Source organism: Cherax quadricarinatus, chromosome 89, assembly GCF_038502225.1.
Source record: "Cherax quadricarinatus isolate ZL_2023a chromosome 89, ASM3850222v1, whole genome shotgun sequence".
Lineage (NCBI taxonomy): Eukaryota > Metazoa > Arthropoda > Malacostraca > Decapoda > Parastacidae > Cherax > Cherax quadricarinatus.
This window is the reverse complement of record NC_091380.1, coordinates 13,438,962-13,466,780: the sequence shown is the minus strand read 5'-3', so window position 1 is coordinate 13,466,780 and position 27,819 is coordinate 13,438,962. Positions and strand designations below refer to the sequence as shown.

General features: G+C 43.1%; 1 protein-coding gene across 1 annotated transcript in view; it reads left to right on the top strand.

Moving 5' to 3' along the window:
• Nucleotides 1-27,819, top strand: part of LOC128706080 (organic cation transporter protein-like) — a 254,773-nt gene that overhangs the window by 108,754 nt on the left and 118,200 nt on the right. The window contains exon 4 of the mRNA XM_070104211.1: nucleotides 22,260-22,518. Within this exon, the coding sequence (XP_069960312.1) occupies nucleotides 22,260-22,518 (259 nt within the window). The remainder of the gene's footprint in view (nucleotides 1-22,259; nucleotides 22,519-27,819) is intronic.

Genomic DNA, 27,819 nt, shown 5'->3' with positions numbered 1-27,819 from the left:
GTACTCTGATGAAGATTTAATTTCCTCATGTTTACCATATCTGAGTAATTGAAATTTCTCATCGTTGAACTTCATATTGTTTTCTGCAGCCCACTGAAAGATTTGGTTGATCTCCGCCTGGAGCCTTGCAGTGTCTGCAATGGAAGACACTGTCATGCAGATTCGGGTGTCATCTGCAAAGGAAGACACGGTGCTGTGGCTGACATCCTTGTCTATGTCGGATATGAGGATGAGGAACAAGATGGGAGCGAGTACTGTGCCTTGTGGAACAGAGCTTTTCACCGTAGCTGCCTCGGACTTTACTCTGTTGACGACTACTCTCTGTGTTCTGTTAGTGAGGAAATTATAGATCCATCGACCGACTTTTCCTGTTATTCCTTTAGCACGCATTTTGTGCGCTATTACGCCATGGTCACACTTGTCGAAAGCTTTTGCAAAGTCTGTATATATTACATCTGCATTCTTTTTGTCTTCTAGTGCATTTAGGACCTTGTCGTAGTGATCCAATAGTTGAGACAGACAGAAGCGACCTGTTCTAAACCCATGTTGCCCTGGGTTGTGTAACTGATGGGTTTCTAGATGGGTGGTGATCTTGCTTCTTAGGACCCTTTCAAAGATTTTTATGATATGGGATGTTAGTGCTATTGGTCTGTAGTTCTTTGCTGTTGCTTTACTGCCCCCTTTGTGGAGTGGGGCTATGTCTGTTGTTTTTAGTAACTGTGGGACGACCCCCGTGTCCATGCTCTCTCTCCATAGGATGGAAAAGGCTCGTGATAGGGGCTTCTTGCAGTTCTTGATGAACACAGAGTTGCATGAGTCTGGCCCTGGGGCAGAGTGCATGGGCATGTCATTTATCGCCTGTTCGAAGTCATTTGGCGTCAGGATAACATCGGATAGGCTTGTGTTAATCAAATTTTGTGGCTCTCTCATAAAAAATTCATTTTGATCTTCGACTCTCAGTCTGGTTAGCGGCTTGCTAAAAACTGAGTCATATTGGGACTTGAGTAGCTCACTCATTTCCTTGCTGTCATCTGTGTAGGAGCCATCTTATTTAAGTAGGGGCCCAATACTGGACGTTGTTCTCGATTTTGATTTGGCATAGGAGAAGAAATACTTTGGGTTTCTTTCGATTTCATTTATGGCTTTTAGTTCTTCCCGCGATTCCTGACTCCTAAAGGATTCTTTTAGCTTAAGTTCGATGCTTGCTATTTCTCTGATCAGTGTCTCCCTACGCATTTCAGATATATTGACCTCTTTTAGCCGCTCTGTTATTCTTTTCCATCGCCTGTAAAGGGAGCGCCTGTCTCTTTCTATTTTACATCTATGCCTCCTTTTTCTTAGAGGAATAAGCCTTGTGCATACATTGAGTGCCACCGAGTTAATCTGTTCTAGGCATAAGTTGGGGTCTGTGTTGCTTAGTATATCTTCCCAGCTTATATCGGTTAGGACTTGGTTTACTTGGTCCCACTTTATGTTTTTGTTATTGAAGTTGAATTTGGTGAATGCTCCCTCGTGACTAGTCTCATTATGTCGGTCTGGGGCTCCACGCATACATGTCTGAACCTCAATTATGTTGTGATCTGAGTATATTGTTTTTGATATGGTGACATTTCTTATCAGATCATCATTGTTAGTGATGATTTGGTCTAGTGTATTCTCCAGTCTAGTAGGCTCTATTATTTGCTGGTTTAAATTGAATTTTGTGCAGAGATTTAAAAGCTCGTGTGAGTGTGAGTTTTCATCAGAGCTGCCTCCTGGTGTTATTACTGCAACAATATTATTTGCTATATTCCTCTATTTTAGGTGCCTTAAGTTGAAATTCCCCAGGAGCAAGATGTTGGGTGCAGGAGCTGGAAGATTTTCCAGACAGTTTTCAATTTTTTACAGCTGTTCCTGGAATTGCTGGGATGTTGAATCCGGAGGCTTGTAGACTACCACAATGACTAAGTTTTGGTTCTCGACCTCTACTGCTAAAACTTCCACTACATCATTTGAGGCATTAAGCAGTTCTGTGAAAACAAGTGACTCTGCAATGTACAGGCCAACCCTCCCCCCCCTTTTGCCTGTTCACTCTGTCACATCTGTATATGTTGTAACCTGGGATCCATATTTCGTTGTCCAAGTAATCCTTTATGTGGGTCTCAGTGAAAGCCGTGAACATTGCCTTTGCCTCTGCAAGCAGTCCACGGATGAAAGGTTTGTTGTTTGTTGCTGGCTTTAGACCCTGTATATTTGCAAAGAAGAATGTTATCGGACTGGTGGTATTGTTGGTACTGGGGGGGGGATTTTTTTTCCGGCATTAGTATCTGTATCTGTTGGTTTGGAGTGGAGGCCATCGACTGTGGTTCCACTCCAGGAATGACTGGATTTGGTGTACGATTTCTGCCATTTCCTGCCAGTTTTTTTTCCTTCCTGGCACTGAAAAACCTCTCCCTCTTGAGTGGCTGTGGCTACCCAGGTTTTCCCATGGCCTGGATGTTTTGTATCTTTTTGTCCCCTTTAGATGGTATGCCTGGCAATTTAAGTTATAGCACAGTCTTTCCTGTACTGAAGAGGTACACAGTTCAGGGTGAAAAAGCTTACAGGAAGGGAGTTTGCATTTTCCTGTTGTCATATGGGCATGGCATTTTCTAGGGTGGTCATAGTTGCACGTCCCATCTGTTTTTCCAGATTTCCCATGCCAGCAGATACCAAGTGCATAGTATGTGCACAGGCTTGGTTTCCGTTTGCCTTGGGTTTCTGTGACTATTCCCTGTTGGTGCATGTTTCCCTGTCTTACTTCTATCCTCCCTAGCACCAACAATGGAGCTCCCACCAGTTGTTTTTGGTAATATATCCTCACTATTGCTAGTGGAGTCCTCTTGTTTGCTATTTCTTGCTGTATTTCTAGTTTGCAATATTGGTTTTATCTAATCTTTGACTACACTTGTTTCCCTACTATGGCTCCTGTCCCCTATGAGGTCATTTATATGTATTCCTTCCTGCGTATAATTCCCGACTACCTGGACAAAATCTCCAGCTTCACCATTTCTGTCTCAAAGGACAGCATCTCCAGCTTCACCATTACTGTCTCCCAGGACAGCACCTCCAGCTTCACCATTACTGTCTCCCAGGACAGCACCTCCAGCTTCACCATTACTGTCTCCCAGGACAGCACCTCCAGCTTCACCATTACTGTCTCCCAGGACAGCACTATCAGCCCCACATTTACTGACTACCAGGACTTCATCTCCAGCCTTAAAGTTTCTGACTACATGGCCAGTATCAAGGGCAGTACCATTCAGCCCAGACTTTTTATGTTCCCATCTGTTGTAGAAAGCTTCCAGGTTTTCTATGAAAGCAGCTTTGATGTTATCCTCTTTTAATACCCTTGTGATTTTAGTCCACAGATTTATCTCATTTGGGCATACCCAAAAACACTTCCCTGTTTTAACACTGCTTGTAGCTAGTTCTTGGATATCTGCACAAGGGGCGTGACACCAATTTCCACAAAAATGACAATTTACCCATGTGGAAGCCCGTTTGTTTGACTGACCACAGACTACACACAGCTTCATAATGATTTGAATGGTTGATTTATTGCAATTCTACTAGCAACCTCTTGAATATTCTATTAATAACCTCCTTAAATGAAGCTCTAGCTATTTGTATTTCTGTTTCTAACTGTTTTTGTATATTGGACAGCTTACCGTGCACGTTCCTGATTTATATTTAATGTTTGTGTTTATAAGGGCGCCTACAACCCCATCCGTTTACAGTCTGCTTTATTGTCCAACGAAACCGTTTGAAACCAGTCAAGGGTTCGGACCAGTCAAGGGTTCGGACCAGTCAAGGGTTCGGACCAGTCAAGGGTTCGGACCAGTCGATCTGATCTGATCAGTGGGTCACTTATTTAAAACATACTGGTCGGTGATTTGAGCTAACACATGAAGGATCTACTGGAAATTATCTACTCGAGTAATATGTGATTTGATTGATACAAAAGTATAACTTGCGTGTTGAAGAACCGGTGACTGCTGGCAACTCCTACAATGACGAACGGTCGACCTCAACCCTTGTTTATCAATCGCTGTATCTAGCTTTTCTATTTTTTTTTCCGTCTCCACCACAATAAATGCTATATTATCACTATAGTTGACTGGTGGAAATTTTGGAGGAAGGACGCTTTTTCTGTAGTAATAATTGCTTCTCGTTGTGTATATTGCGACCGCTGGTAACTACAGGTTATATGAAATTCACAGTATACGTCTGGTATTTCAAGAAAAAAGAAACTAATGATAGTCACTCCACTCCACTAAGTACCATTATAATACTGGTTAGTTGCTACTACAACACTGTATTCTGCTATTCACTGGTATCACTAGATTATATACGAGTACACTAGCAGGCCAGGAAGATTATTAAAACAGCTGACCACTGTGGTAAGTTTCTGGCGACTTCTGGCACCTGCCTCTATAGGCTTATCACTTCATTTACAAATTCACCTGTTTTCAAATGACACTTTAGCCTTTATCATCAATATACTAGGGAGCCACTGTAGTATACACTATACACTCTGTATACTCAATGTTATCAGGGAGACTTTCTTTCCTCTGACACGAAAAGTTCAATTATTATTATTTTTTTCACACGGGACACAGGCCTGATTCCCCTCTGGCAGTAAACTCTGCTAGGTAGTGCACACTAATTCTCCTTTTTTGACTCAGTATATAATGTTTTCCGCCCAAGATTGGTTCCAGGCGCTAAAGGGATGTATCGTATAGGATTGATGACACAAATTAAAGTTCTAGCACGTAAGAGCGACCGTGAAAACACGAGAAAACCCGGAGCACAACGAGGCACGCTGACACGCTTGACAATGTGAATCTAAGTTTGGTCAATCCATTTAATCCTTGAGCTTTGGTCACTCCACTTAGTCCTGGAACCTTTGCCACTCCACTTAGTCCTGGAACCATTGTCACTCCACTTAGTCCTGGAACCTTGGTCACTCCACTTGCTCCTGGAACCTTGATCACTCCACTTAGTCCTGGAACCGTGGTTACTCCACTTGGTCCTGGAGCCTTGGTCACTCCATTTACTCATGGAACCTTGGTCACTCCACTTAGTCCTGGAACCTTGGTCACTCCACTTAGTCCTGGAACCTTGATCACTCCACTTACTCCTGGAACCTTGATCACTCCACTTACTCCTGGAACCTTGGCCACTCCACTTAATCCTTGAACCTTGGTCACTCCCCTTAGTCTTTGAACCATAGTCACTCCACTTACTCCTGGCATCTTGGTCACTCCACTTAGTCCTGGAACCTTGCTCACTCCACTTTGTCCAGGAACCTTGATCACTCCACTTAGTCCTGTAACCTTGGACCCTTCACTTATTCCTGGAAACTCGGTCACTACACTTATTCCTAGAACCATGGTCACTCCATTTAGTCCTGGAACCTTGGTCACTCTTCTGAGTTCTGGAGCCTTGTTCACTCCACTTAGTCCTGGAACCTTGGTCACTCCACTTAGTCCTAGAACCTTGGTCACTCCACTTAGTCCTGGAATCTTGGTCACTCCATTTAGTTCTGGAACCTTGTTCACTCCACTTAGTCCTTGAACCTTTGTCACTCCACTTTGTCCTAGAACCTTGGTCACTCCATATTACAACCCAAGAGTCCAAATGGCCTGTTATCCTGGGTGTAAAGGGAGCAAAATAAACACAACAGAAAAGTTTTTACTTATATTATCCTTCGCCAATTTAAAACAGCAATATTACACTATATACACTATGTGCAGTGATAGGTATTAGTGCACTCCACGGTAAGCAAGGCAGAATGGAAGCCACAAGAGAGCAGATCGTGCTTCAACCAGCTCTAGAATGGGAATGACAAGTGCAGACAGGAGAGTGGTACCCACAAAACCTCTGCGATTGCCTAAACCATCTTCTTATTGGCTGGAACCTGGTTACTAGTTGAACGATGGGGCACCATCATCAACTCTCAGTCACCTAGTTCGCTAGTTGTGAGAGATAGCTTGTAAATGAGGGTGTGTTCATGCGCCGAATAAAGGTTACGTACTCTTTGCATTTCACACCCCCACCCCGAGAAGGCTCAGGATTAGGCTGCCACCTCCCAGAGGTAACCGTGCCGCCATGGCACTAAATAATGGGACTGCCTTTCCTCTCAACCATCCAACTCTTAGAGCTCAGCTTTTCTAGTGACAACTCCGAGTGAGACAGCAGTCAGTCGGGCTAGCATAGGTCCAAGATACAGGCGGACTCTAGCCCGCATCCCCTCACTAAAAAAAAACACCACACCAAGGGGATAAAAAAAAGAGCATGAAAGGGGTTACCACAAGTAACCTAACATCCTAACCTAATTAAATAATATAGTTAGACTCTAGACAATGAGTCTGCCAACATATTTTCTTTGCTGGCAATATATTTAATTCTGAGAGAGTATATTTGCATCTTTAAAGCCCAACGCATGAGCCTTGTGTTGTGGTTCTTCATGGCTTGGAGATATACTAGAGGATTGTGATCACTGTAGACGTGACCACCTGCGTTGTCTGGCCCACATAAACATCGAAATGCTCCAAAGCCAGTACCAGCGCGAGGGCTTCTTTTTCAATGGTAGAGTAAGCCCTCTGATGCGGCTGGAACTTTGCCGAGAAATAGGCTACAGGCTGCAACTCCTCTTTCTCGTTTTGCAATAGTACTGCCCCAACCCCAGACTCACAAGCATCAACCTGTAATGAAAAAGGTTTGGAGAAGTCTGGAGGCAAAAGAATGGGTGCAGTACATAATAATCTTTTTGCTTTGTCAAACGCATTTTGAGACTCTGGGGTCCAATTAAAGGGAACTTTGTGACTGGTAAGAGAGGGAAGAGATGCTACAATATCTGAGAAATTCTTACAATCTTCTGTAAAATCGTATCATGCCTAAGAAACGTTGAAGAGATTTCCTATCATGAGGAACTGGATAATCTTTAATAGCAAGAACTTTAGCAAGTTTAGGAGCAACTTTACTACTACCTACTTCATGGCCTAGAAAAGTGACAGTGGCCTGGCCAAAGGAAGATTTAGATAAATTAACAGTTAAATGGGAACTCTGAAAGGTCTCAAAAAGAGCCTTAATAAAGCCCTTTGTTAGGCAAGAATGACAATTGCCGTTCTTGAAAACATGATATTCAGCACATTCCTCCAACGCCCACTGAGCATCTGGGTTCCCATTCTCTATTTCTGACCAATCACGAGCCTTCCCTGAGTCGCTCCAGCTAAGTGGTGATGGCTTCTGCTCGCTTCCCATTGGTTGAGAGACCAAAATGTAAACGCTTCTAGCTTGGCGTCACCGAGATACGTTTTTTCATCGAGTGACACTCATATACCCTTGGATTTTACCCTCTACAATGTCGGTAAGTACTCATTTGTGTTTCTAGTGTGTAAATAAATAGTTTAGGCATATTTTGATATATATATATATTAAGTCTGTGTGAAGCATAATGTGAGTGCACCATGCAAAGTAAAAAGTGCAACATATAAAGACCGATAAATATCGTTCTTGCCTATTTTGGCCCAATTTTAATTTTCAGTAAATAAATATTTATAAAAAAAATTAATGCATATATCAATTCTGTAGTGGTCTGAGTGTGTACAGAACATTTTTATTGTCCTTCCAGATCAATCAGAAATTGTTTTATGGTGAGTCCTCCAAAGACAAGTCCAAATATCTCTGCATTTTGGAGGAAGGTGACTCTGATGCAGAGGCAGATGATCTGGAATTGCTTGACAGTGAAGACGAGTACTTGCCACAGGATGCAGAGGTGTCAACTGACGAGGAGGAGGAAGGTAGACCATCCAAAAAGCTAAAATTAAGCAAGAAAAAGAAAGGTATTGTGATCGAGGAGTACCCTGACGAAGAAGATCTTCATGATGAGCTTTCTTCTCAAACTCAGACCAGTTGGAATATGGCTGACATCCACAATGACCCTTTGCCTGTATATGAACATGAAAAACCTCTTGCAGTTAGGTGTGCATATGACTATTTTAGCGATTTTTATTGGCAATTGATCAAAAACAACCTTTCACATCTTCATTTCTATAGGCTCATTTACCTTACATTGAGACACTCTATCGACTCATAGGAAATGCATTTCAAAATTCACAGTTTTTTTAGGCTTGCCTATCAAACAGCTAAGTCTAAATAGGTGTTGATACCAAGTATAAGACTCCACAACAATATCATCCAGGTATGCTGCCGTGCCTTCAAGTCCTTTAATAGCTTGATGGATAAGTTTCTGGAATGAAGAGGGGGAGTTTTTCATTCCGAAGGGGGTAACTGTGTACTGATAATGACCTCCTGGAATTACGAAGGCAGAGATTTCCTTTGCCTTATACGTCAAAGGTACCTGATAGCACCCTTTAAGGAGATCTAACTTGGACACAAAAGTAGCCTTACCCACAAAGTCAATTATGTCATCCAGACGAGGAAGAGGGTAAGCATCTGTGATTGTGACCTTATTCACCTTACGGTAGTCTGTACACATACGAAACCCTCCATCAGCCTTTTTAACAAGGATGCACGGTGAAGCCCATGGACTAGATGACTCCTCCACTAAACCATGCTTTAACAGAAATTCTACTTCCTGTTGAAGTAGCCTCTGCTTTTCAGGATTAGCTCTGTAGGAGGAGAGTTTAATAGGTTTAGAGTTTCCCACATCTACATCATGATAACCTAACGTACATTTTTTCGGCACATCAGAAAAAATATTAGGGTATGACTGTAGAAGCTCAGTTAAACTTGTTGCTTGCGTTTCAAATAGTCCCTCCATTATAGGGCTAGGGTCCTTGAGGAGGACAGAATTTGAAAGTTTAACATTAATTTCAGAAATAGAGTGCAAAGAATCAGAGTCGTCCTCAGAGGAAGAGGACGGAGTCATTACTGGGACTTTATCTGGTGTATGAAAAGATTTTAACTGATTAATGTGGTAGGTTTTAGTTTTTGAGGTCTTATCAAGAGGAGCTACCACATAATTTACATCAGATAATTTACTTACAATTTGCATAGGACCCGTAAATCTAGCTTTCAAGGTGTGGCCAGGTATAGGTTCCTGCACCAACACCTTGTCTCCTGGATGGAAGGAGCGGAATTGTGCACTTCTGTCATACCTCTGTTTCATCTTGTTTTGAGCTGTCTTTAGGTTAGCCTTGGCTAACTGACGTGCCACCTGCAACCTTGAAGACGGGTTGTAGAGTGTTGAGCTAACGTCTTCTCCCATCCATCCTTCTTTGAGCACCCGAAGAGTACCTCGTACATTGTGCCCAAAGATCAGCTCAAACAGACTATACCCGGTAGACTCTTGCACCGTTTCTCGTACTGAGAATAGCAACAAAGGTAGTGATTCATCCCAGTGTGTAGGAAAATGCATTCAAAAAGTTCTCATCATGGTTTTTAACGTCTGATGGAATCTTTCCAAGGCGCCTTGGGACTGAGGATGATAGGCAGTGGATAAGTTGTGGATTATCCTTAACCTAGTTAATGCTTCCCTAAATGCTTTGGCAGTGAAGTTAGTACCTTGATCACTTTGAATAGTTTTAGGAATGCCAAAACAAGAAATAAATTTTGTTAAAGCTTTGAGAATAGCTTTAGTATTAATACTGCGCATGGGAATTGCTTCAGGATATCTGGTTACTCTATCCATAATGGTAAATAAATACTGATTTCCAGACTTTGAACTAGGTAGTGGACCTACACAATCTATAATTAAATCTGCAAAAGGTTCTCCACCAGCAGGTATGGGTTGGAGAGGTGCAGGTTTAATGGAATGTCCAGGTTTCTCTACTTGCTGACATTCTCGGCAACACCTGGTATGATTCTTCACATCCTGCTTTAATTTTGGCCAATAAAATTCTTTTGTGATTCTATACAAGGTCTTTGTAATTCCTAAGTGACCTCCTAATGAAGTATTATGAGCTATATTCAATATTTGAGGTCTAAACTTTGTTGGAACCACTAACCTGTCTGACAATTGCCGGCCCTCTATCTCCTTACCAGTCTCAGTGCAGATCAAATAATCGTTTTTAAGTTCATACTTGACCGGATGATCCAAAGAGGATTTACCCATGGCTGCCTGAAAAGTGAATTTTAAAGAAGGGTCCTTTCGTTGTTCCTCCCGGAAGGACAGTCCCTCGGGCATGGAAACAGAGATATCTGGCAATCCTGCAACCTGGGAATAGGAAGGCTTGATCGGGGTCTGTTCACTTGATCTACGAAGCTCTGGCCAGTTTTCCTCGTAAAACAAAGTGGCTATTCTGAGATCGGAGTCGTCCAAGGATAGGTCAACATTCTCGCCAGACAACCCTTGGGATGTTGCCCGAGTTATGGCCAACACCGGAGAAGAATTAATCATTATAGGTTCAGGACACACACTAGCAGCATTAATGTCATTACCCAGTAATAACGTGGCATCTTTCATGGGGAATCCTTTGGATACACCCACAATCAAGTTCCCAGTGTAATATTTGCACTGTACATAAATTTTATGCAAAGGGACAGAATATATAGCTCCTCCAAATGCTTCCAATAAAACAGAGGAATTCAAGGAAGTGTTCTTAGAGAGGGGTAATATTCCCTCTCTTATAAGAGAGCAATATGCTCCAGTATCTCTAAAAGTTTTGAGTTCAGTTGTTTTGGAGTTTTCCTGAAGGGAAATAAGACTCTTACAATAATAAGGGGCCATCCCTTTTTCTACTTTTCTCGGGGACATGTTACTAGGGATATTAGAGATTTTCCCGATGGGTTGGGGTTTGTGGGGGCAGTTGGGACGGATGTGACCTACTTTGTTACAGAGGAAGCAGACGACAGGCTTGCCCTTTACCCCCTGCTGACGTTGCAACTGGTGTCGCTCTGGCTGGTGTCTCTCTGGATACTGTTGTCGAGATGCGCCATGTTGAGTAGTTTGTCTCTCAGCAGGTGGACCATAAGTTGAGAAGCGTGGCTCACCAGGTGACTTAGTTGGCTGACGTAGACGTTCTCCCTCCGGCTGGCACTTCATTCTCCAAGGTTGACGATCTCTGCTCATGCCAGGCTGTTGAGAAGAGAGACGAGACCGCTCGGACAAGGAGCGGTTAGTTTCGAAGGTATCAGCCAACCTGGCTGCCTCCAATGCAGTGGTTAAGTCACGATCCTGCAGAAAGACTCGAACCTCTGGTCCCACGGACTCCAGCAGGTTGTCAATCAGAATAAGCCGCACAAGATTTTCGAAAGTAACGACACCACTTGCTTTATACCAGCTGGTAAAAGCTTTGGTCTGTTGTCGCACAAAATCAACTAGGGATTGACCAAGCTATCGCCTGCCTAATTTAAATAATTTCTTGTACTTAGCTGGGATACATGTATATGCTCCCAAAATTGTGGTTTTCACTACTTGGTAATCAGAAAATTCAGCATCATTTAACACTGACGAAAATTCTTGTGCCTTACCAAACAATGCTGTGTTAACCAACGATGCCCAATGCTGTTCCGGCCACCTCAAGGCTCGAGCCTGATTTTCGAAGCTTTCGAAAAATTGTTCTGGTTCGGCCTCATTGAAGCGGGGAACAAGCTGTACTGCTTTCTGTAAACTAAAATAATTTACAGAATATGAAAACTGCCTCCTTTCTCTTTCCCTATCAAATTCTTCTTTTGCAAATGCTTTCTGTTCCCTAGTCTGCTCAAGATTGATTTTTGCCAGCTCAAGTGCCAACGCCGCTGATTCACCTTGAGACAACCCTGCTGTACTATACTAACTATTTTGCTCCGTTGATATATAATCTTCCTCCTGCGAGAACATAGTAGTTTTTGCCCTAGCTCCTGTAGAGGGAGGAGTCTGATGTGCCATCTCTTCTTCTCGAAGTTTGTCAGTAATCAGTGAATGCAGTTGCACAGCTGTGAGAGTGCGTTTGTATTTAATGCCAATGGAACGAACAATTTTCCAACAACGCTGTAGGGACAATTTAGGTAGGTTATGCAAAGTATATGCCGACACCAGACGTCTGACTCGTCTAGGTGGCATAAGTTATTCGCTATGCACAGTACGATTGAAAAATACCCCAACGTAACACGTTAATTTGCAGAACACACTTAGCTATGCACAGTACGATTGCAGAATACCCCAACATAACGTTATTTGCAGAACACGCTTAGCTATGCACAGTACGATTGCAGAATACGCATACAAGGTGGATACGCCATAGCAAAGCTGGCTGCAAAAATCTTCACACCGAACAGGCTAGTAGCAACTGACACGCAAAATTTGTAAAGCAATGCCAGACAGCCAGCTACACACTGTTCTACAAGATTGACCGTAGCGAAGCGAGCACACCGAACAAGCTAGTAGCGAGCTGTTGAGCGATCACACAATAGCAAGGCTGACCATAGCAAAGTAACTGACATGCAAAATTTGTAAAGCATTGGCGAAGCTAATGCAATGCCAGACAGCAAGCTGCACAATGTTCCTGCTACCAGCTTCACCCTAGGCTCAACCCTTTCTCTAAGTCCAGCTCCAGATCCCGGACAGGCTACCCATATTACAACCCAAGAGTCCAAATGGCCTGTTATCCTGGGTATAAAGGGAGCAAAATAAACACAGCAGAAAAGTTTTGACTTATATTATCCTTCACCAATCTAGAACAGCAATATGTACACTATATACACTATGTACAGTGATAGGTATTAGTGCACTCCACGGTAAGCAAGGCAGAATAGAAGCCTCAAAAGAGCAGACCGTGCTTCAACCAGCTCTAGAATGGGAATGACAAGGGCAGATAGGAGAGTGGTACCAACATAACCTCTGTGATTGCCAAAACCATCTTCTTATTGGCTGGAACCTGGTTACTAGTTGAACGACGGGGCCCCATCGTCAACTCTCAGTCACCTGGTTTGCTGGTTGGGGGAGACAGCCTGTAAACAAGGGTGTGTACATGCGCCGAATAAAGGTTACGTACAATTGCGTGCCACACTCCACTTAGTCCAGGAATGTTGGTCACTCCATATAGTTCTGGAAAATTGGTCACTCCATTTAGTCTTTGAACCTTGGTCACTCCACTTAGTCCTGGAACCTTGGTCACTCCACTTTGTCCTGGAACCCTGGTCACCCCACTAAGTCCTGGAACCTTGGTCAATCCACTTACTCCTGGAACCCTGGTCACTCCACTAAGTCCTGGAACCTTGGTCAATCCACTTACTCCTGGAACCTTGGTCACTCCACTTAGTCAAGGACCCTTAGTCACTCCACTAAGTCCTAGAACCTTGGTCAGTCCACTTAGTCCTGGAACTTTGGTCACTCCACTTACTTTTGGAATCTGGGTCAATCCACTTAGTCTTGGAACCTTGATCACTCCTCTTTCTTTTGGAATCTTGGTCACTCCACTTAGTCCTGAAACCTTGGTCACTGCACTTACTTTTGGAATCCTGGTCACCCCACTTAGTCCAGAAAACTTGGTCACTCCACTTAGGCCTGGAACCTTGTTCATTCCACTTAGTCCTAGAATCTTGGTCACTCTACTTATCTCTGGAACCTTGTTCACTCCACTTAGTCCTAGAATGTTGGTCACTCACTTCTGGAATCTTGGTCACTCCACTTAGTCCTTGACCCTAGGTCACTCCACTTACTCCTGGAACCTTGGTCACTCCACATAGTGCTGGAACCTTGGTCACTCCACTTGGTCCTGGACCCTTGGTCACTCCACATAGTCCTGGAACCTTGGTCACTCCACTAAGTCCTGGAACCTTCGTCACTCCACTTAGTCCTGGAACCTTGGTCACTCTACTTAGTCCTGGAACCTTGGTCACTCAACTTAGTCCTGGAACCTTAGTCACTTCACTTATGTTATGCAGGGTTCTGCATGACATTGTAATGTACATATAGTGGAGAAGTGTGCCATAATAGTATGAATGTTATAATTGTAAATAATAATTTTATAATTCATAATGTGTATTTGGGGGCACTGTAAAGTACTCTAAATGTAATTATAAAGAAATCCTGCTAGGTAGTTATTTTCCAACTGTGTTTGGGTACGCGGGGTAAGCGTGGCTTGGGGGAGTCACGGGAGTCAGCATGGTGTGGAGGCTGGCGTCGGAGATGCTGTGTATTTAAGCTAAGTTTGTAGTTGTATTCTCCTTTTGTTTAGCTAACCCAAGCCATAGGTTCTTCTATGGCTTACCTGTATGCTCATCTAAGCTCTGACATGGTCAAGGTTATGTTGGATGAGTGAGGAAATAATATATGAGGTTGGTATGGGAGTTTTTTTTTTTTTTTTTTTATATTTTATTTAAAACCAATACAGTTTAACATCAAAATAAAGAAACAGTATGGAACCTAATCAAATTAACTGACAAACGGATTGTACCTACATGCTCGCAAGATATTACAACAAAAACTTACATCAAGAACATAACTAAAAACAAAATTACATGTCACAGGGTCATGAATTGACATATATACAAAACCTTGCATATATATAAATTGTACATATAAATGACATCTGACAAAGGTTCAATACACTTGAACATAAAATATACAAAGAAGTTATATCAGTTAAATCCCATCCTTCACATTAATCAAAAAAACCAAAACCTAACATCATAATCTGACTAGATAATCTACATACTTATCCCTAACAATACAGCTGAACATATCCCAACATACAAATAAACAGAAAAGAATACAGCTTAGAACACAATAACAAGCTCTATACTGTTACAATACACCCATATAAAACTTTCAGACAAATGGACTGCGTCACTAAACTGTCTAGATATGTCTGTATACCATACAGACTAAAACTTAACATCAAGAACTTGCATGAACACCAAACCGGTATCAGGGTACAGACCTTAATTATAAACTTTAAAAAGAATCAATCATGCGTATATAAAGTATTACATAACGTCTGACCCATGACAAAGGCTCAATACAATAGAAAGAGATATATATTTATATATATACACATACACACCCACACACCCACACCCACATCCACACACACACCCACACGTACACAAAAATTTTCACAAAATCACATTAATCATATGCACTGTATGCACAATGCAAAACAGGATATAAGTATCTCTCATCGTGCAAAAACCCAGCACGTAACATAAATACAAACTAAAACACACTGCATGTCGCAAATAACTTATTTCTCAAGAATCATGTTATACAAGACTGATACACATCATAATTATACATAAAAAATCTACTATATTATACCTACATTCTGAAAAGTGTTATATCTACCATAACGAGACCTTGAGCTCTACATCCACACTTGGATGCCATAAAGTCCCAATGAAAACCAGGAAACCATTCCAAACCCACATTCACAACACTCTCACGAACCCCCATCCCCCCAGGGAGGCGAGCCCGCTGTTGCCCCCTGACTCCCTCCAACCTATGAAAACCCCTTCACTCACTCATATCCAATCACAGATTTACGAGAATCCCTAACGTTAGCATTCTATACCCCTCTGAGAAAGCCTGATCCCACCTCCTCCCATACAAATCTCTGTTACGACACCTCGTACTATAGAATGTTACCGCAAGAACCTTTCTTCTCTCCTCACTATCCCCTCTCCCCCTCATCACCCACGACATATATATATAATCTACCATGATATAATCTAAAGCTCTTATGACACCCTCGTCTAACCCACCCATATCTAGACTTAGAGCACGCAAAACCGACACCCCACGGCCCCCCACCCTCTGTACCAACCTACTTAACCAGCACCTAACCTCCTCTAGCCCTTCACAAAAGTAAACTACATGGAACGCTGTCTCATCCCCTCCACAGATACCACACCCCCCACCCTCTACAACCTGTCTGTTTCGTAATATCTCACCAGACGGAAGGATCCCATGCAGAAAACGAAACATCACCTCACGCGCCCGAGGTTTTAACTTCAATTTACTAAATCTAAACCAAATACTCTTCCACGCATACATGGGGAACAAACCCTCAACTGGGACAACGCACCTACCTACAAGTAACCTACACAAAACCCTTATACGAACCTTTCTCAGTTCCCTAACCAACATAACAGCCCTCAAAACTATTTCACATTCCCTCAACTCCATTCCTCGATACCACATACCCAGCCTGTCGTGTATCCTTCCCAAACGCCCCGCGTTCACACCCTCACGCAACACTTCCCATTTAATGAACACACATTTAGCCCTCCGTCTCAAATCCAACAACCCCAACCCACCCTGACTTACAGGTAACATTACAACCTCCCTCCGTAACCAATCACAACGTGAACCCCATAAAAATTTGTACACCCGTCTTAGTATCCCCGCAATCGCTGTCCCTGTAATTGGGAACACAGCTGCAACATACCAAACCTTACTATACAATAAAATGTTCACGACTATCACTCGCTGTATCAGAGTTAGGTGCTGGGGTCTCAGAACACCTAGACGCCCCACGATCCTTTCCAATAACCTATCCGAATTTTCCTCCCGCGCCGCAACCATGTCATCCCTATAAATAATACCACAAATCTTTAAAGACACCGCCCATTCTTTAACAACATTACATCTCCCCCCCACACCCCCCACCCAAGAACCCAACCCCATGCACCTTGACTTCGCACTATTTACCTGCATACCCGTGGCACTTCCAAATAATTGCACCACCTCGTCCAACACTCTCATTGACATCCCTGCACGAATGAGAACAGTGGTGTCGTCAACATATCCAATTAACCCCGGCCAGGCCCTCCCACCCCCCACACTTCCCGCACATGGCGTACATAAGCTACGGTCAACCATTCTATAAAAGGGGTCCTGGAAACACGCAAACAATATTTGGGACATGGGGCATCCCTGTCTAAGGCCTCTTCCCATTGCAATTTCCCTCCCCATACACCCATTAATCTGTACCCTCATTTTCGCCCCCTTGTACAACGTATTTACCCACTCGACTATTTCCTCCCCAAAACCCTGTCTCCTAAGTATAACCTGCAAAGCTCCCCTTTCCACTCTATCATATGCTCCCTGCCAGTCTAGAGCCAACAAAGCCGCCCCTCCACCCCCACCCTTAGCTTCCACAAAACTTCTCAGTATCCCATGTCCTTCAATCATCGACCTTCCCGGCAACCCGAACTGAGATTTTGACACCACCCTCTCCACTACACATTTGAACCTATTACCTAAAATTTTCGCAAACACCTTATAGTCTGCACACATCAGTGATATGGCTCGGTACTCCCGAAGGGTGGGCTGCCCCTTGACCTTCGGGACCAACACTACTACTGCTGTTTCCTGCTTCTCCCCCAACTTACCCTTCTTCTTCATACTATTAAATAACCTAACTATAAATTCCTTTATCAACGCCCAATGTTGTAAATAAAATTCTACCGGGAGACCATCAATACCGGGAGCTTTCCCCTTCCTCATTCCCCTTAACGCATTCTCTATTTCCTCTGCCATAATCGTCCCACCTAAAGCCTTTCGATCACTATTTCCTAAATTACACGTCACATACGTACACACCTTGTCCAATGCCCCGTCACCCACCCCCCCACTGTTCCAGTATTTCTCGTACCAAGCCTCCGCATACGCACACATCCCCTTCGTGGTTCGTATCTCCTGCCCTACTCTATAATTCCCAACCATCTCCGTTACCTCTAAACATGGTATAGCCATCAGCGCCTGCCTTTGCTTTTGATGCCGCAAAACACACGGTGACGGCTTGTCGCCCCAAAGCACTTCCTCCACCCCTGCCTGCACCCTTACAGCTTGAAACCTTTCATTTTGCAACACCCTTAACCTCCCCTTTATTTCAGCTATTTCATCCATAGGAAAATTATTCCCACCCACCCCCCTCCCATAGCAACCTCTTAACCTATCCTCTAAATAGTTAGCCAGTCCATATTTTAAATTATTAATACGTTTTCCTTCTCTCACATAAAACTTTCTAATCCTTTCCTTTGCGACACTATCCCACCATGTCACAATGTCATCCACTCCCTGTTCTTCCACACTAAGCTCCCTCCATAGGACTGAAAACCCCTCCAACCCCTCCTCATCTCCTAACACACTTATATTTAATTTCCAATAACTTCTATATATGTCCGCGAGCGTCCCCCACCCAACCTCCACCACCACTGCCCTATGATCTGACATTGTAGTCTCAACAGTACTGAAAGATTTCACGTCCACTCCCTGAGAAAGGTACACTCTATCTAGTCTCGCAGCATAACCACTCCTAACAAACATATATTCAGTCTCCCACACCGCTCCCCCAAAGGCATCACGTAACCTAACATCCCTTAATAAATTCCTAAGAGCCACAGACATATATCCAGCTCCTCTTGGGTCCACATCAGCCACCCTGATTACACTATTCCAGTCCCCACCAACTATCGCCACCTCTGGCAGTGCACTTAAGAAAAACACAAGATCCTCACACACAAAATCATTCTTTACCTTTATGTTATTTTCTGCCGGCGCATACACACTCACAAAAGACACACGCTTACCCATCCACCACCCATCCACACGCAACACCCTCCCTCCCCCTCCTCCCTCGCTTCTCTGCAAAACAAACGGGCTCGTCTCCCTTATTAAAATTCCCACACCACCTTTTAGACGGGGAGATGGCAGGGTAACTACCCGAAATCCTGCCACCTCCAACACCCTACCCTCTTTGAAATTGTGCTCCTGCAGGAACACAACATCCACTCTAGATTTATTCAGAAAATTACGAAACCAATCTCTCTTCATACCGCTACATAACCCATTAACATTTACAGACATACACCTAAGGCCTATTAAAGTTTCCACCCCTGCTTCCTCTCATCACTCTTTACAACTCCAGAGCTTGAATTTACGTTCAACACCTTCAGAGTGCTCTCTTTCCCTCCCCCCTTCTTCCGGTGCCTCCTATCATGGCTACCACCACCTACACCACTACCTTCACACTTCACCTCAGTCTTTTTCCCAGGCCTTTGTGCAGGCGTAAGGACGTCATCAGAATCTGATGTAGCCGCCCTCTTTCTCGTGACAGTCATGTTACACATATCTTGATCAGATGTTACCTCTCGATGAACCTCCACCTCCACCTGAGAATGGTGTAATGAGTCAATGGATGACTCCAAACCACCATCACGTCCCAAATTATCATGTCTCAGACTTTCTGGAAGCGACGATTCTCCAATGACACCACGCTCAGATGTAACATCCCTCTCTGGTGGTGACAACGTCTTCAACACCTCCACCAATTCCTCCTCAATCTCAAGAACCTTCTCTTGTACTTGCTGCTCCTCCTTATCCACAGGAGACGACACCTGATCAGGCAGTTGGGGGCGGGACTCCAACTCACCACCAGTCCTGTGTGCCCGATCCACTATCTCGCTCCACAAAACACCACGCCCTCCATCCGATGTTTGTTCCTCACCTGCCACCTTTGAAGCAGGGGCTGCGACGTCCACCACAGGTCCAGGCACATGTCTTCGCTTGTCACAGGTCGCCGCTATGTGATCATACTCACCACATAGGCGGCACGTACGTCGTTGTCCTGGGTACATTACCATTACCTGCGTCCTGAAATCTTGTAGGTACACATAGGATGGTATTTGGTGCCTCAAAGTCATTTTGAGGTTGAAAGAACCCTCTGGAAAACCAGCATAGGCTCCTGCCGCCCACGTACCATGTTGAGCATAATGCACCGTCCCATACTTCTCAAAAACTTTCCTTATATCTGCCTCGTCCGCCTCAAAGGGAACGTTGCGTAACTTGATCCACGTATAATACCGTGAAACATCTATCATTCTTACAGTGACAGCTGGTGTGACGTTAAGACTCACGTCCTGAAACCTGGTGATTAACGATTCATAAACCGTTGCTGATAGCAGTTTGACGAAAATTCGTTGTCCTCCGTTCAATGCTACACCATACAAGTCACTATCTTGTACTCCATAAGTCTCCCGTATGATCTTTGGCAATAAGACTTGCGCAGAACTGGTCGTTATCGTTCCTTTAAGTAGCTCGATGCCTACAGTATTTATCCTTCGTCTCAGACTAACCGCCATCTTGACGATCACAGTGCACCTAAGTTGTTAGCCGAGGTGTGACAGCACCACTTCACACCACTGCAGCCAGGTAACTGACAAGGGCGCTCGCCTACACAGCAGAGGGGTGCAGAGCACTACCGCACACTACCGTGGTCAGGCAGCGAATGTTGGTAGTGGAGTAGTGACAGCCTGGCGCTGACTAGGCCTAGTGGTTATGGTGGCTGGACCACCAGCCAGCTGTTTCTCGTGTACCATCATTTGGGCGTTTAGGATTAAGGTGTTTCTAGAGTGTGTATATAGTGTTATGTTGAATAAATAGACATATTTTCCTAATTGGGATTTTTGCCTAACCCTCTGTTAACCAACCCACTGAAGTAACACATACTGGTTTAGCACTTTCTGTTTTGACTGGGACAGCATGTTCATGCTTGAGATGTGTGTAACTTTTACCTTTGCCCTAGCCCCCAGCTATCCCACCTTTCTGCATAACAACTTAGTCCTGAAAACTTGGTCACTCCACTTACTCCAGGAGCCCTGCTCACTCCACTTAGTCCTGGAACCTTGATCACTCCACTTAGATCTAGAACCTTGGTCATTCCACTAGTCCTGGAATCTTGGTCACTCCACTTAGTCCAGGAGTCTTGGCCACTCCATGTAGTCCTGGAACCCTTGTTGGTCCACTTAATCCTAGAAGATTAGTCACTCCACTTTGTCCTGGAACCTTGGTCACTCCACTTACTCCTGGAACCTTGGTCACTCCACTTAGTCCTGGAACCTTGGTCACTCTACTTACTTTTGGAATCTTGGTCTCTCCACTTGATCCTGAAACCTTGGTCACTCTACTTATTCCTGGAACCTTGTTCATTTCACATAGTCCTGGAATTTTGGTCACTCCACTTAGTCCTGGAACCTTGGTCACTATGCTTAGTTCTGGAACCTTGTTCACTCCACTTACTCCTGGAATTTTGATCACTCCACTTAGTCCTGGAACCCTGGTCACTCCACTTAGTCCTGGAACCTTGGTCACTCCATTTAGTCCTGGAACCTTGGTCACTCCACTTACTCCTGGAATCTTGGTCACTATACTTAGTCCTGGAGCGTTGGTCACTCCACTTGTTCTGGAACATTGGTCACTCCAGTTAGTCTTGGAACCTTGGTCAGTCCACTTAGTTTTGGAACCTTGGTCACTCCACTTAGTCCTGGAACCTTGGCCACTCCATTTATTCCTGGAAATGTGGTCAGTCCACTTTTTCCTGGAACCTTGGTCACTCCACTTAGTCCTGGAACCTTGGTCTCTCCACTTAGTCCTGGAACCTTTGTCTCTCAACTTACCCCTGGAATCTTTTTCACTCCACTTAGTCCTGGAACCTTGGTCATTCCACTTAGTCCTGGAACTAAACTGTCTGCACTGAAATGTTGGTCTTGTTTCTTTACACCTGCTGCACCTGGCAATAAGTAGGTACCTGGGTGTTAGTCACCTTACACCTGCTGCACCTATGAGTAAGTAGGTACCTGGGTGTTAGTCATCTTTCACCTGCTGCACGTGTTCACCTAGGTGTTTGTTAACTGTTGAGAGTGGCATCCTGGGGGACAAGATTAATCTAAGTCACTTTAAATGCTCTGCATAACTATAGGCTTTCTATGTAGTATGTCAATGATGTTAGCTAGTTCTGTAATAGTTGTATTACGTACTTCTAGTAACAAACATTATTATTATTATTATAATTATTATTATTATTATTTTTAGTTTTTATTATTATTATTATTATTATTATTATTATTGTTATTATTATTACTATTATTATTATTATTATTATTATTATTATTATTATTATTATTATTATTATTATTATTATTATTATTATTGTTATTATTATTATTATTATTATTATTATTATTATTATTATTATTATAATTATTTTTTATTTATTTATTATCACACTGGCCGATTCCCACCAAGGCAGGGTGGCCCGAAAAAGAAAAACTTTCACCATCATTCACTCCATCACTGTCTTACCAGAAGGGTGTTTTACACTACAGTTTTTAAACTGCAACATTAACACCCCTCCTTTTCACTTGAATCCTTTTATCCTTGCCTTAATACCTTGAGTTTGCTAGCTGGCTAGTATTAAAGTTGTGTATATGTTTAGTATTCATTTTATCCAAGGATCAATGTTATATATTATGTCGACTTCATGACTTGGTATTTTTTATTTCCACAGTTTGACTTAACATGTGAAAATGCCTGGCTTCGTCCTCTTGGTGGTTCAGTGTACATGACTGGTATGTTAGTGGGAGCTATTATTATTGGTGATTTAGCTGATCGATTCGGAAGAAGAAAGGGAATCTTGGTGTCAGTACTTCTATATGGTGGTAGTGGAGTTATATGCTCAGTGTCTCCTAACTACTACATGTTCCTGTTGATGCGGTTGTTTACTGGTGCTGGAGGCTGTGGCCTCGTTCTGGTCACATATATCTTGAGTAAGTACTTTATCTTATTTTTCTGTTTCATCCCTTCAAGACAAGTTTCGCAATGGTACTAATTTTATATTTGCAACTATTTTATGTCAATATTTTTCAGGTAACAACTTTTACCTTCCTTTAGTAACTTACATTTTCTCTCGAAATCGTAATATCAAGATTGCAAATAAATCAAGAAAAGGTGGGGCTTTTACCCAGGCCTCATAATATCCTCCTCTAAAACAAAGATATTAACAAGCAAACGACATCCCCCACCCATCTACTTGCAGGGTGAAATCATTAGCTACGTTAAAACTTACAGATATCTTGGTGTAGATGTACCCTTTAACAAATCCAATGTACCACAACTAAAGAAGAAATGCAAAGATAGACTAAATGCTCTGAAAGCTGTTGCTGGCTACAACGCCAACTATGGTGCTAATGTTAGAATTTTGAGAATTATGTACATAGCCTATGTTAGGTCCTTAATTGGTTATGGTGTTCCCATGTTGATAGTAGCTAGAGGAACTTCTCTACGACTCTTGGAGTTAATGCAAAATGAAGCTCTCAGAATTATTCTTAGTTGTCCTAAATCTTCAAAGGAGGAAGGAGCTTGGTATTTCTACTATCAGTGATAGGATTGTTGAGATTAACAATGTACTCGGTATTAGAATGTTAAGAAATGAACCAGAGAATGTCACAATGAATCTTACCAAATGTCTAGAAGTAAATACACACAGATCTAAATGGATTGTGAAAACACGCAGTTACAATTGCCTGCATGAACTGTATCGCGGTAGACAACAAGAGCATCTCACCCCTCCATGGATGATGTGTTCATTTAATATCACATACCCGCAAGTCCCTCCCAAGAAGCTCATTGCCAGTAATCCCTTCCTTAAATAATTTTTTAAATTAACTGATCAAGAAGAAATTTCTCACCTGGCTGGTAGTAATAAGTTAGCACAAGTTGGATCTAAACAGGAGTCTTCTGGCAGGGTTGCATCTGTTCTAGTTGCCACCTCCCTAGTTAAGGACGATAATAAATTTGTTGAAATAGGCATGAGAATTAACAACTGGGCGTCCGCACTGCTAATTGAATTGTTTGCAATCCTAATGGTGCCAAAGCTAACTTGTGACACTGAACTTAACTCTTTCATCATTACTAATTCAATGTCATCATAGAAGGCTCTTGACTCATATACTGACTCCAACAACATGCTCATTGGAGAAGTCAGGTATAGATACTCAAAAATCTGGGACAAAGAAATTAATGTACAATAGCTATGGATCCCATCACATATTGGATTACTCCGTCATGATAAACTTGATATTTTAGCCAAGAAGAGTACCCTGAAGTAGAATATAGAATATAACTTTGGTATATCTGTGTCTAGCACTAGGAATAACATTAGGAGAGAAGTAAATAATGAAAATGATTATGTGGTCAGGCATATGGTCAATATCTTGAACACTATTCAATTCAATTCAATTCAAAGTTTATTCTCTATAAGGATTACAATGCTGAGTTTACAGAAATTTGGTTATTGTGAGGTTTACATATAGTAAAATTGTGATTACAGAGTGTACCACTAGAACGCTTAACATGGCTAGGCATTTCGGGCATACTTAGTTTTATTCTTAATTGTAAAATATTACAAATTATGAGGTAAGTTGGTATTATGGCTAAGTGACTAAATACTAGTTTGTGAGTTTAGCAATGTGAATGCTTTTGTTTTGGCACAGTACATACATTTGTCCACTTATTGAGGAATACAGTGATAGACAGCAAATTAACCTACGTGACATGTCAAGATATCATATTAATGAAAATATGATACGAGATATAGTAAGGAAATTTCCTAAATTTTCTTGTAACAGATAAGTGATCTGTAGATATGTAGATATAAATCCATATGTACATCTGTCAACCCTTTCGGGGCCTAGTTCCTAGGTCTTTTGTGTGTCCATATGCTATTGTGTTACCGTCCACTGGATGGTTATGGGGTCCACAATACACTAGCCACTTCGGTGGTGCAATCTTGAACACATGACAAGTAAGTGCTGAAACACACACTGACTTATGAGTTTTGGATTCAATTTCAGTGGGTTTAAAAACTAACCATTCTGTGATTTTATTTAACTAACACAAATTTTCATTATTACTCGACAACATACTCTCCTCAGTATTAATTGCTTTAATAGTTAAACCCAATTAAGTTCTTTATACACAGATCTACATACAGATAGTATTATTGCATTAGATTTTAATAAGTGCCTGTATTCTATACTTTTAGTCATTCCTCACTAACATAATGTAGTCATAAAAGGAATTATTTCTTATTGTGTTGAATAATAGCAAACAGGGCAGTGTCTCTTTATAGGGTTGTTGTTAAAGGATGATTCCCGCTTCCTGTTCACTATTGATGACGTGACTGATAAAGTGTCAATTCAACACTGGCTTTATAAAACTGGTGAAGGTATCACACTACTTCATTTGTTGAAAGAAAATTTTAGAGCTTGTTAACCTACCCACTGGTGCTGAAACTTGATGAAAAAGCAGAGCAGAAGCAGTAGTAATAGCTAGCTATGCTCAGGAAGACTAACATTCCTATTTGGTATGATTCATCAACATTCAGGTCTAATGTGACTCAATGAATAATGTATTTTAAGGTTCTTGGTACATTGTGCATTCCAAATGACAAATTATTGCATATATACGAACCTTCCTGAAAAAAAGAATGTTGAAATCTACTTCAAGGTGTCAGAAGCACCTGGTAGTTACTACGATCAGTCCTTTAAATATACATTGCTCCTCATAATATTACTGTCACGAGGGACAGGGTTATCAAACAGATAGATAAACTGAAACAAAATAAATCCCCGAAACCCGATGAGTTGTCAGCCATTAACGAGCGAGTTTAATGAGTCCATCCTAATTGGTATTGTGCCAGAGATGTGGAAGATGGATAATGTAGTTCCTATATTCAAATCAGGGGATAAGTCCATTCCATCAAATTACTGTCCAATAGGCACGATGTCTATAGTATGCAAATTATTAGAATCAATTATAGCTGACATTATTAGAAGTCACCTTGAAGAGCATAATTTGATTAATGAATCTCAGCATGGGTTCACGTGTTTAATGGGTTTATTGGTGGTATGGTAGCGGGGTTCAAATGATACGTCTTTGGAGGCTTCTTACTTTATTGTTAAGTCGTGGTGGGTACACAGGCTTGTGTGTTGTGCCCATGGCCCGGGAGGGCCATGCCCACGAGGGAGAGAGAGTAGGCCTTCTTGACTGAGTGAAGAGTGATGCCAGAGTGAGAGCATGGCAAGGGCAGGCAGGCTGGCGTGCCCACCGAGAGGCCTGGCTACAGAGAGCAGCATCTTAGTGCCGTGAAATATGAACTAAGCTGGCAGACAGCATGGGCTGTCTGTGCAGACAGTACAGGCTGTCTACATACGCTCTGCCACCTACCTCACGTCGTCCCACTGCGACAATACTGGTGGTAAAAGAAACTCGGTCTCTCTCTCGTAGGAACAGGGCACAGAACACAAAATAAAAAACATAAATATACATATGGACATGGGAAAAAAAAACTTCCTACAGGGAGGGAAGAAAAAAATATGTGGGGTGTGCTAAACATCGTGGTCATGGGCAGTGAGCATTGAAGGGCATCACTGCACGCCTTCCTGCGTCTGGACAGATACTGCAACACAGGAGGCATAGCTGCGGCTGAGCTGTGATGTAACAGGTTACGGTCTCCTCTGGAATGGTGAAACAGTCATCGTAGGAGTCGCTGCAGGTTTCACTCAACCTGGGACACGACATGCTGGTGCCCTTGAGTGAGGCGTCGACAAAACTCGGCAACTGGGCAAGCGACTCAGGAGGACACTTCTCGACTGGTACTGTCGCTGGGCTGTCACTGCCGGCGAGTGTGGAGCGAGTCATGGAGCGAGTCGTGGCAGAGATGACTGGGCGAAACATCTGGGATTTGTAACATCATACACCAGACTGCAGTGAGCGAGCTAGCAGTCAGTGACATCATCTTTGTGCAGGCTGCTCACTGAAGCTTGTGACACGAGGGTGACAGTGCCTGCCGACAGGCCGAGAGAATGACGAGTGCCATTCTCTCGGCAGTTGGAGAGGTTAGTCTAAGCGTCCCCAGACTTGTTTCTCTACATATAACTGCTCTCTGGAGGTCTGGAGATGAAGTGAAACAAATCTCGATGGGAATCGTAGCAGGTACGATTCTGCAGAACATTTATGAGCGACGAGCATAAGAGCTTTTTGTACAAGGGCTTGGGGCTCAGAGCTGACTGATAACAACTGACAAATGCACTGGTCACACGGGTGACTAAGCACAGTGGTGGTACTCAGGTCTGGCTCAGACCTCACTGGACACATGGAAACTATACACACCCACGGTACATGCGGTACATTAACATGTGAGAACACTGACTGAGAGGAATTAATTAACACACGACATACATCTTCTCTCAATCTTCTCGACAATACTGAAATAATTACTAGAAACACTCGATGTGACATAATGTGATGTTGTGAGGTGACGTCAGCAGCACTGTGACGCCAGCAGACATCTCGAGGTGACGTCAGGCAGACATCGTGACGTCATGAAGTCGGGCAGCATCGTCGGTGACGTCAATGTGATGTGGGCAGCAGACCACAGCATGTGGCCTGGGACATCTGGTAACTCACGTGGCTTGTAGATCTACGTGACATCGCCCACACCCACGTGGCGTCGTGATCCACATGGTGTCGTGATCTACGTGGCATGCTGATCCACGTGGCTTTGAGTGGCCTCGGGCACTCGGATACACAGCTCTGGCAATGAATTCACATGGAAAACAGCAGAAAACACAGCAGAGGGAGTGAGCAGTGGCGAGTGGTGTATGGTAGGCTGGTGAGGTGTGAGAGTACAGCAGGGCGAGGCAAGGAACGGCCACTTCCTCCTCTCCCACAAACACGTGGAGAAACTCACACTGGACGCAGAAATCGCCACAAAACTCACCTCTGGCTTGCTGAAACAGCTGTGCTGAGCTGAACAACAACAGCAACATACAAGTGATGCTGAACATGTGACTTGAGAAACAGCGTGGGACGCTGTAGCATGGGGTCACTGGGACGCCACTTACAATTCTTGAAGAAATTCGGCAAATTTCGGCTAGATCCTGCTTGTACCTGTGTCTGGATACTCAAACGTGCAGACACGACATCAGGATAACTCGTTGAGAGACAGATGCTTTTTGTATAGGGTGATAAAGTGAAGATGACTTCATCCCTTCCTTCCTTGCTCC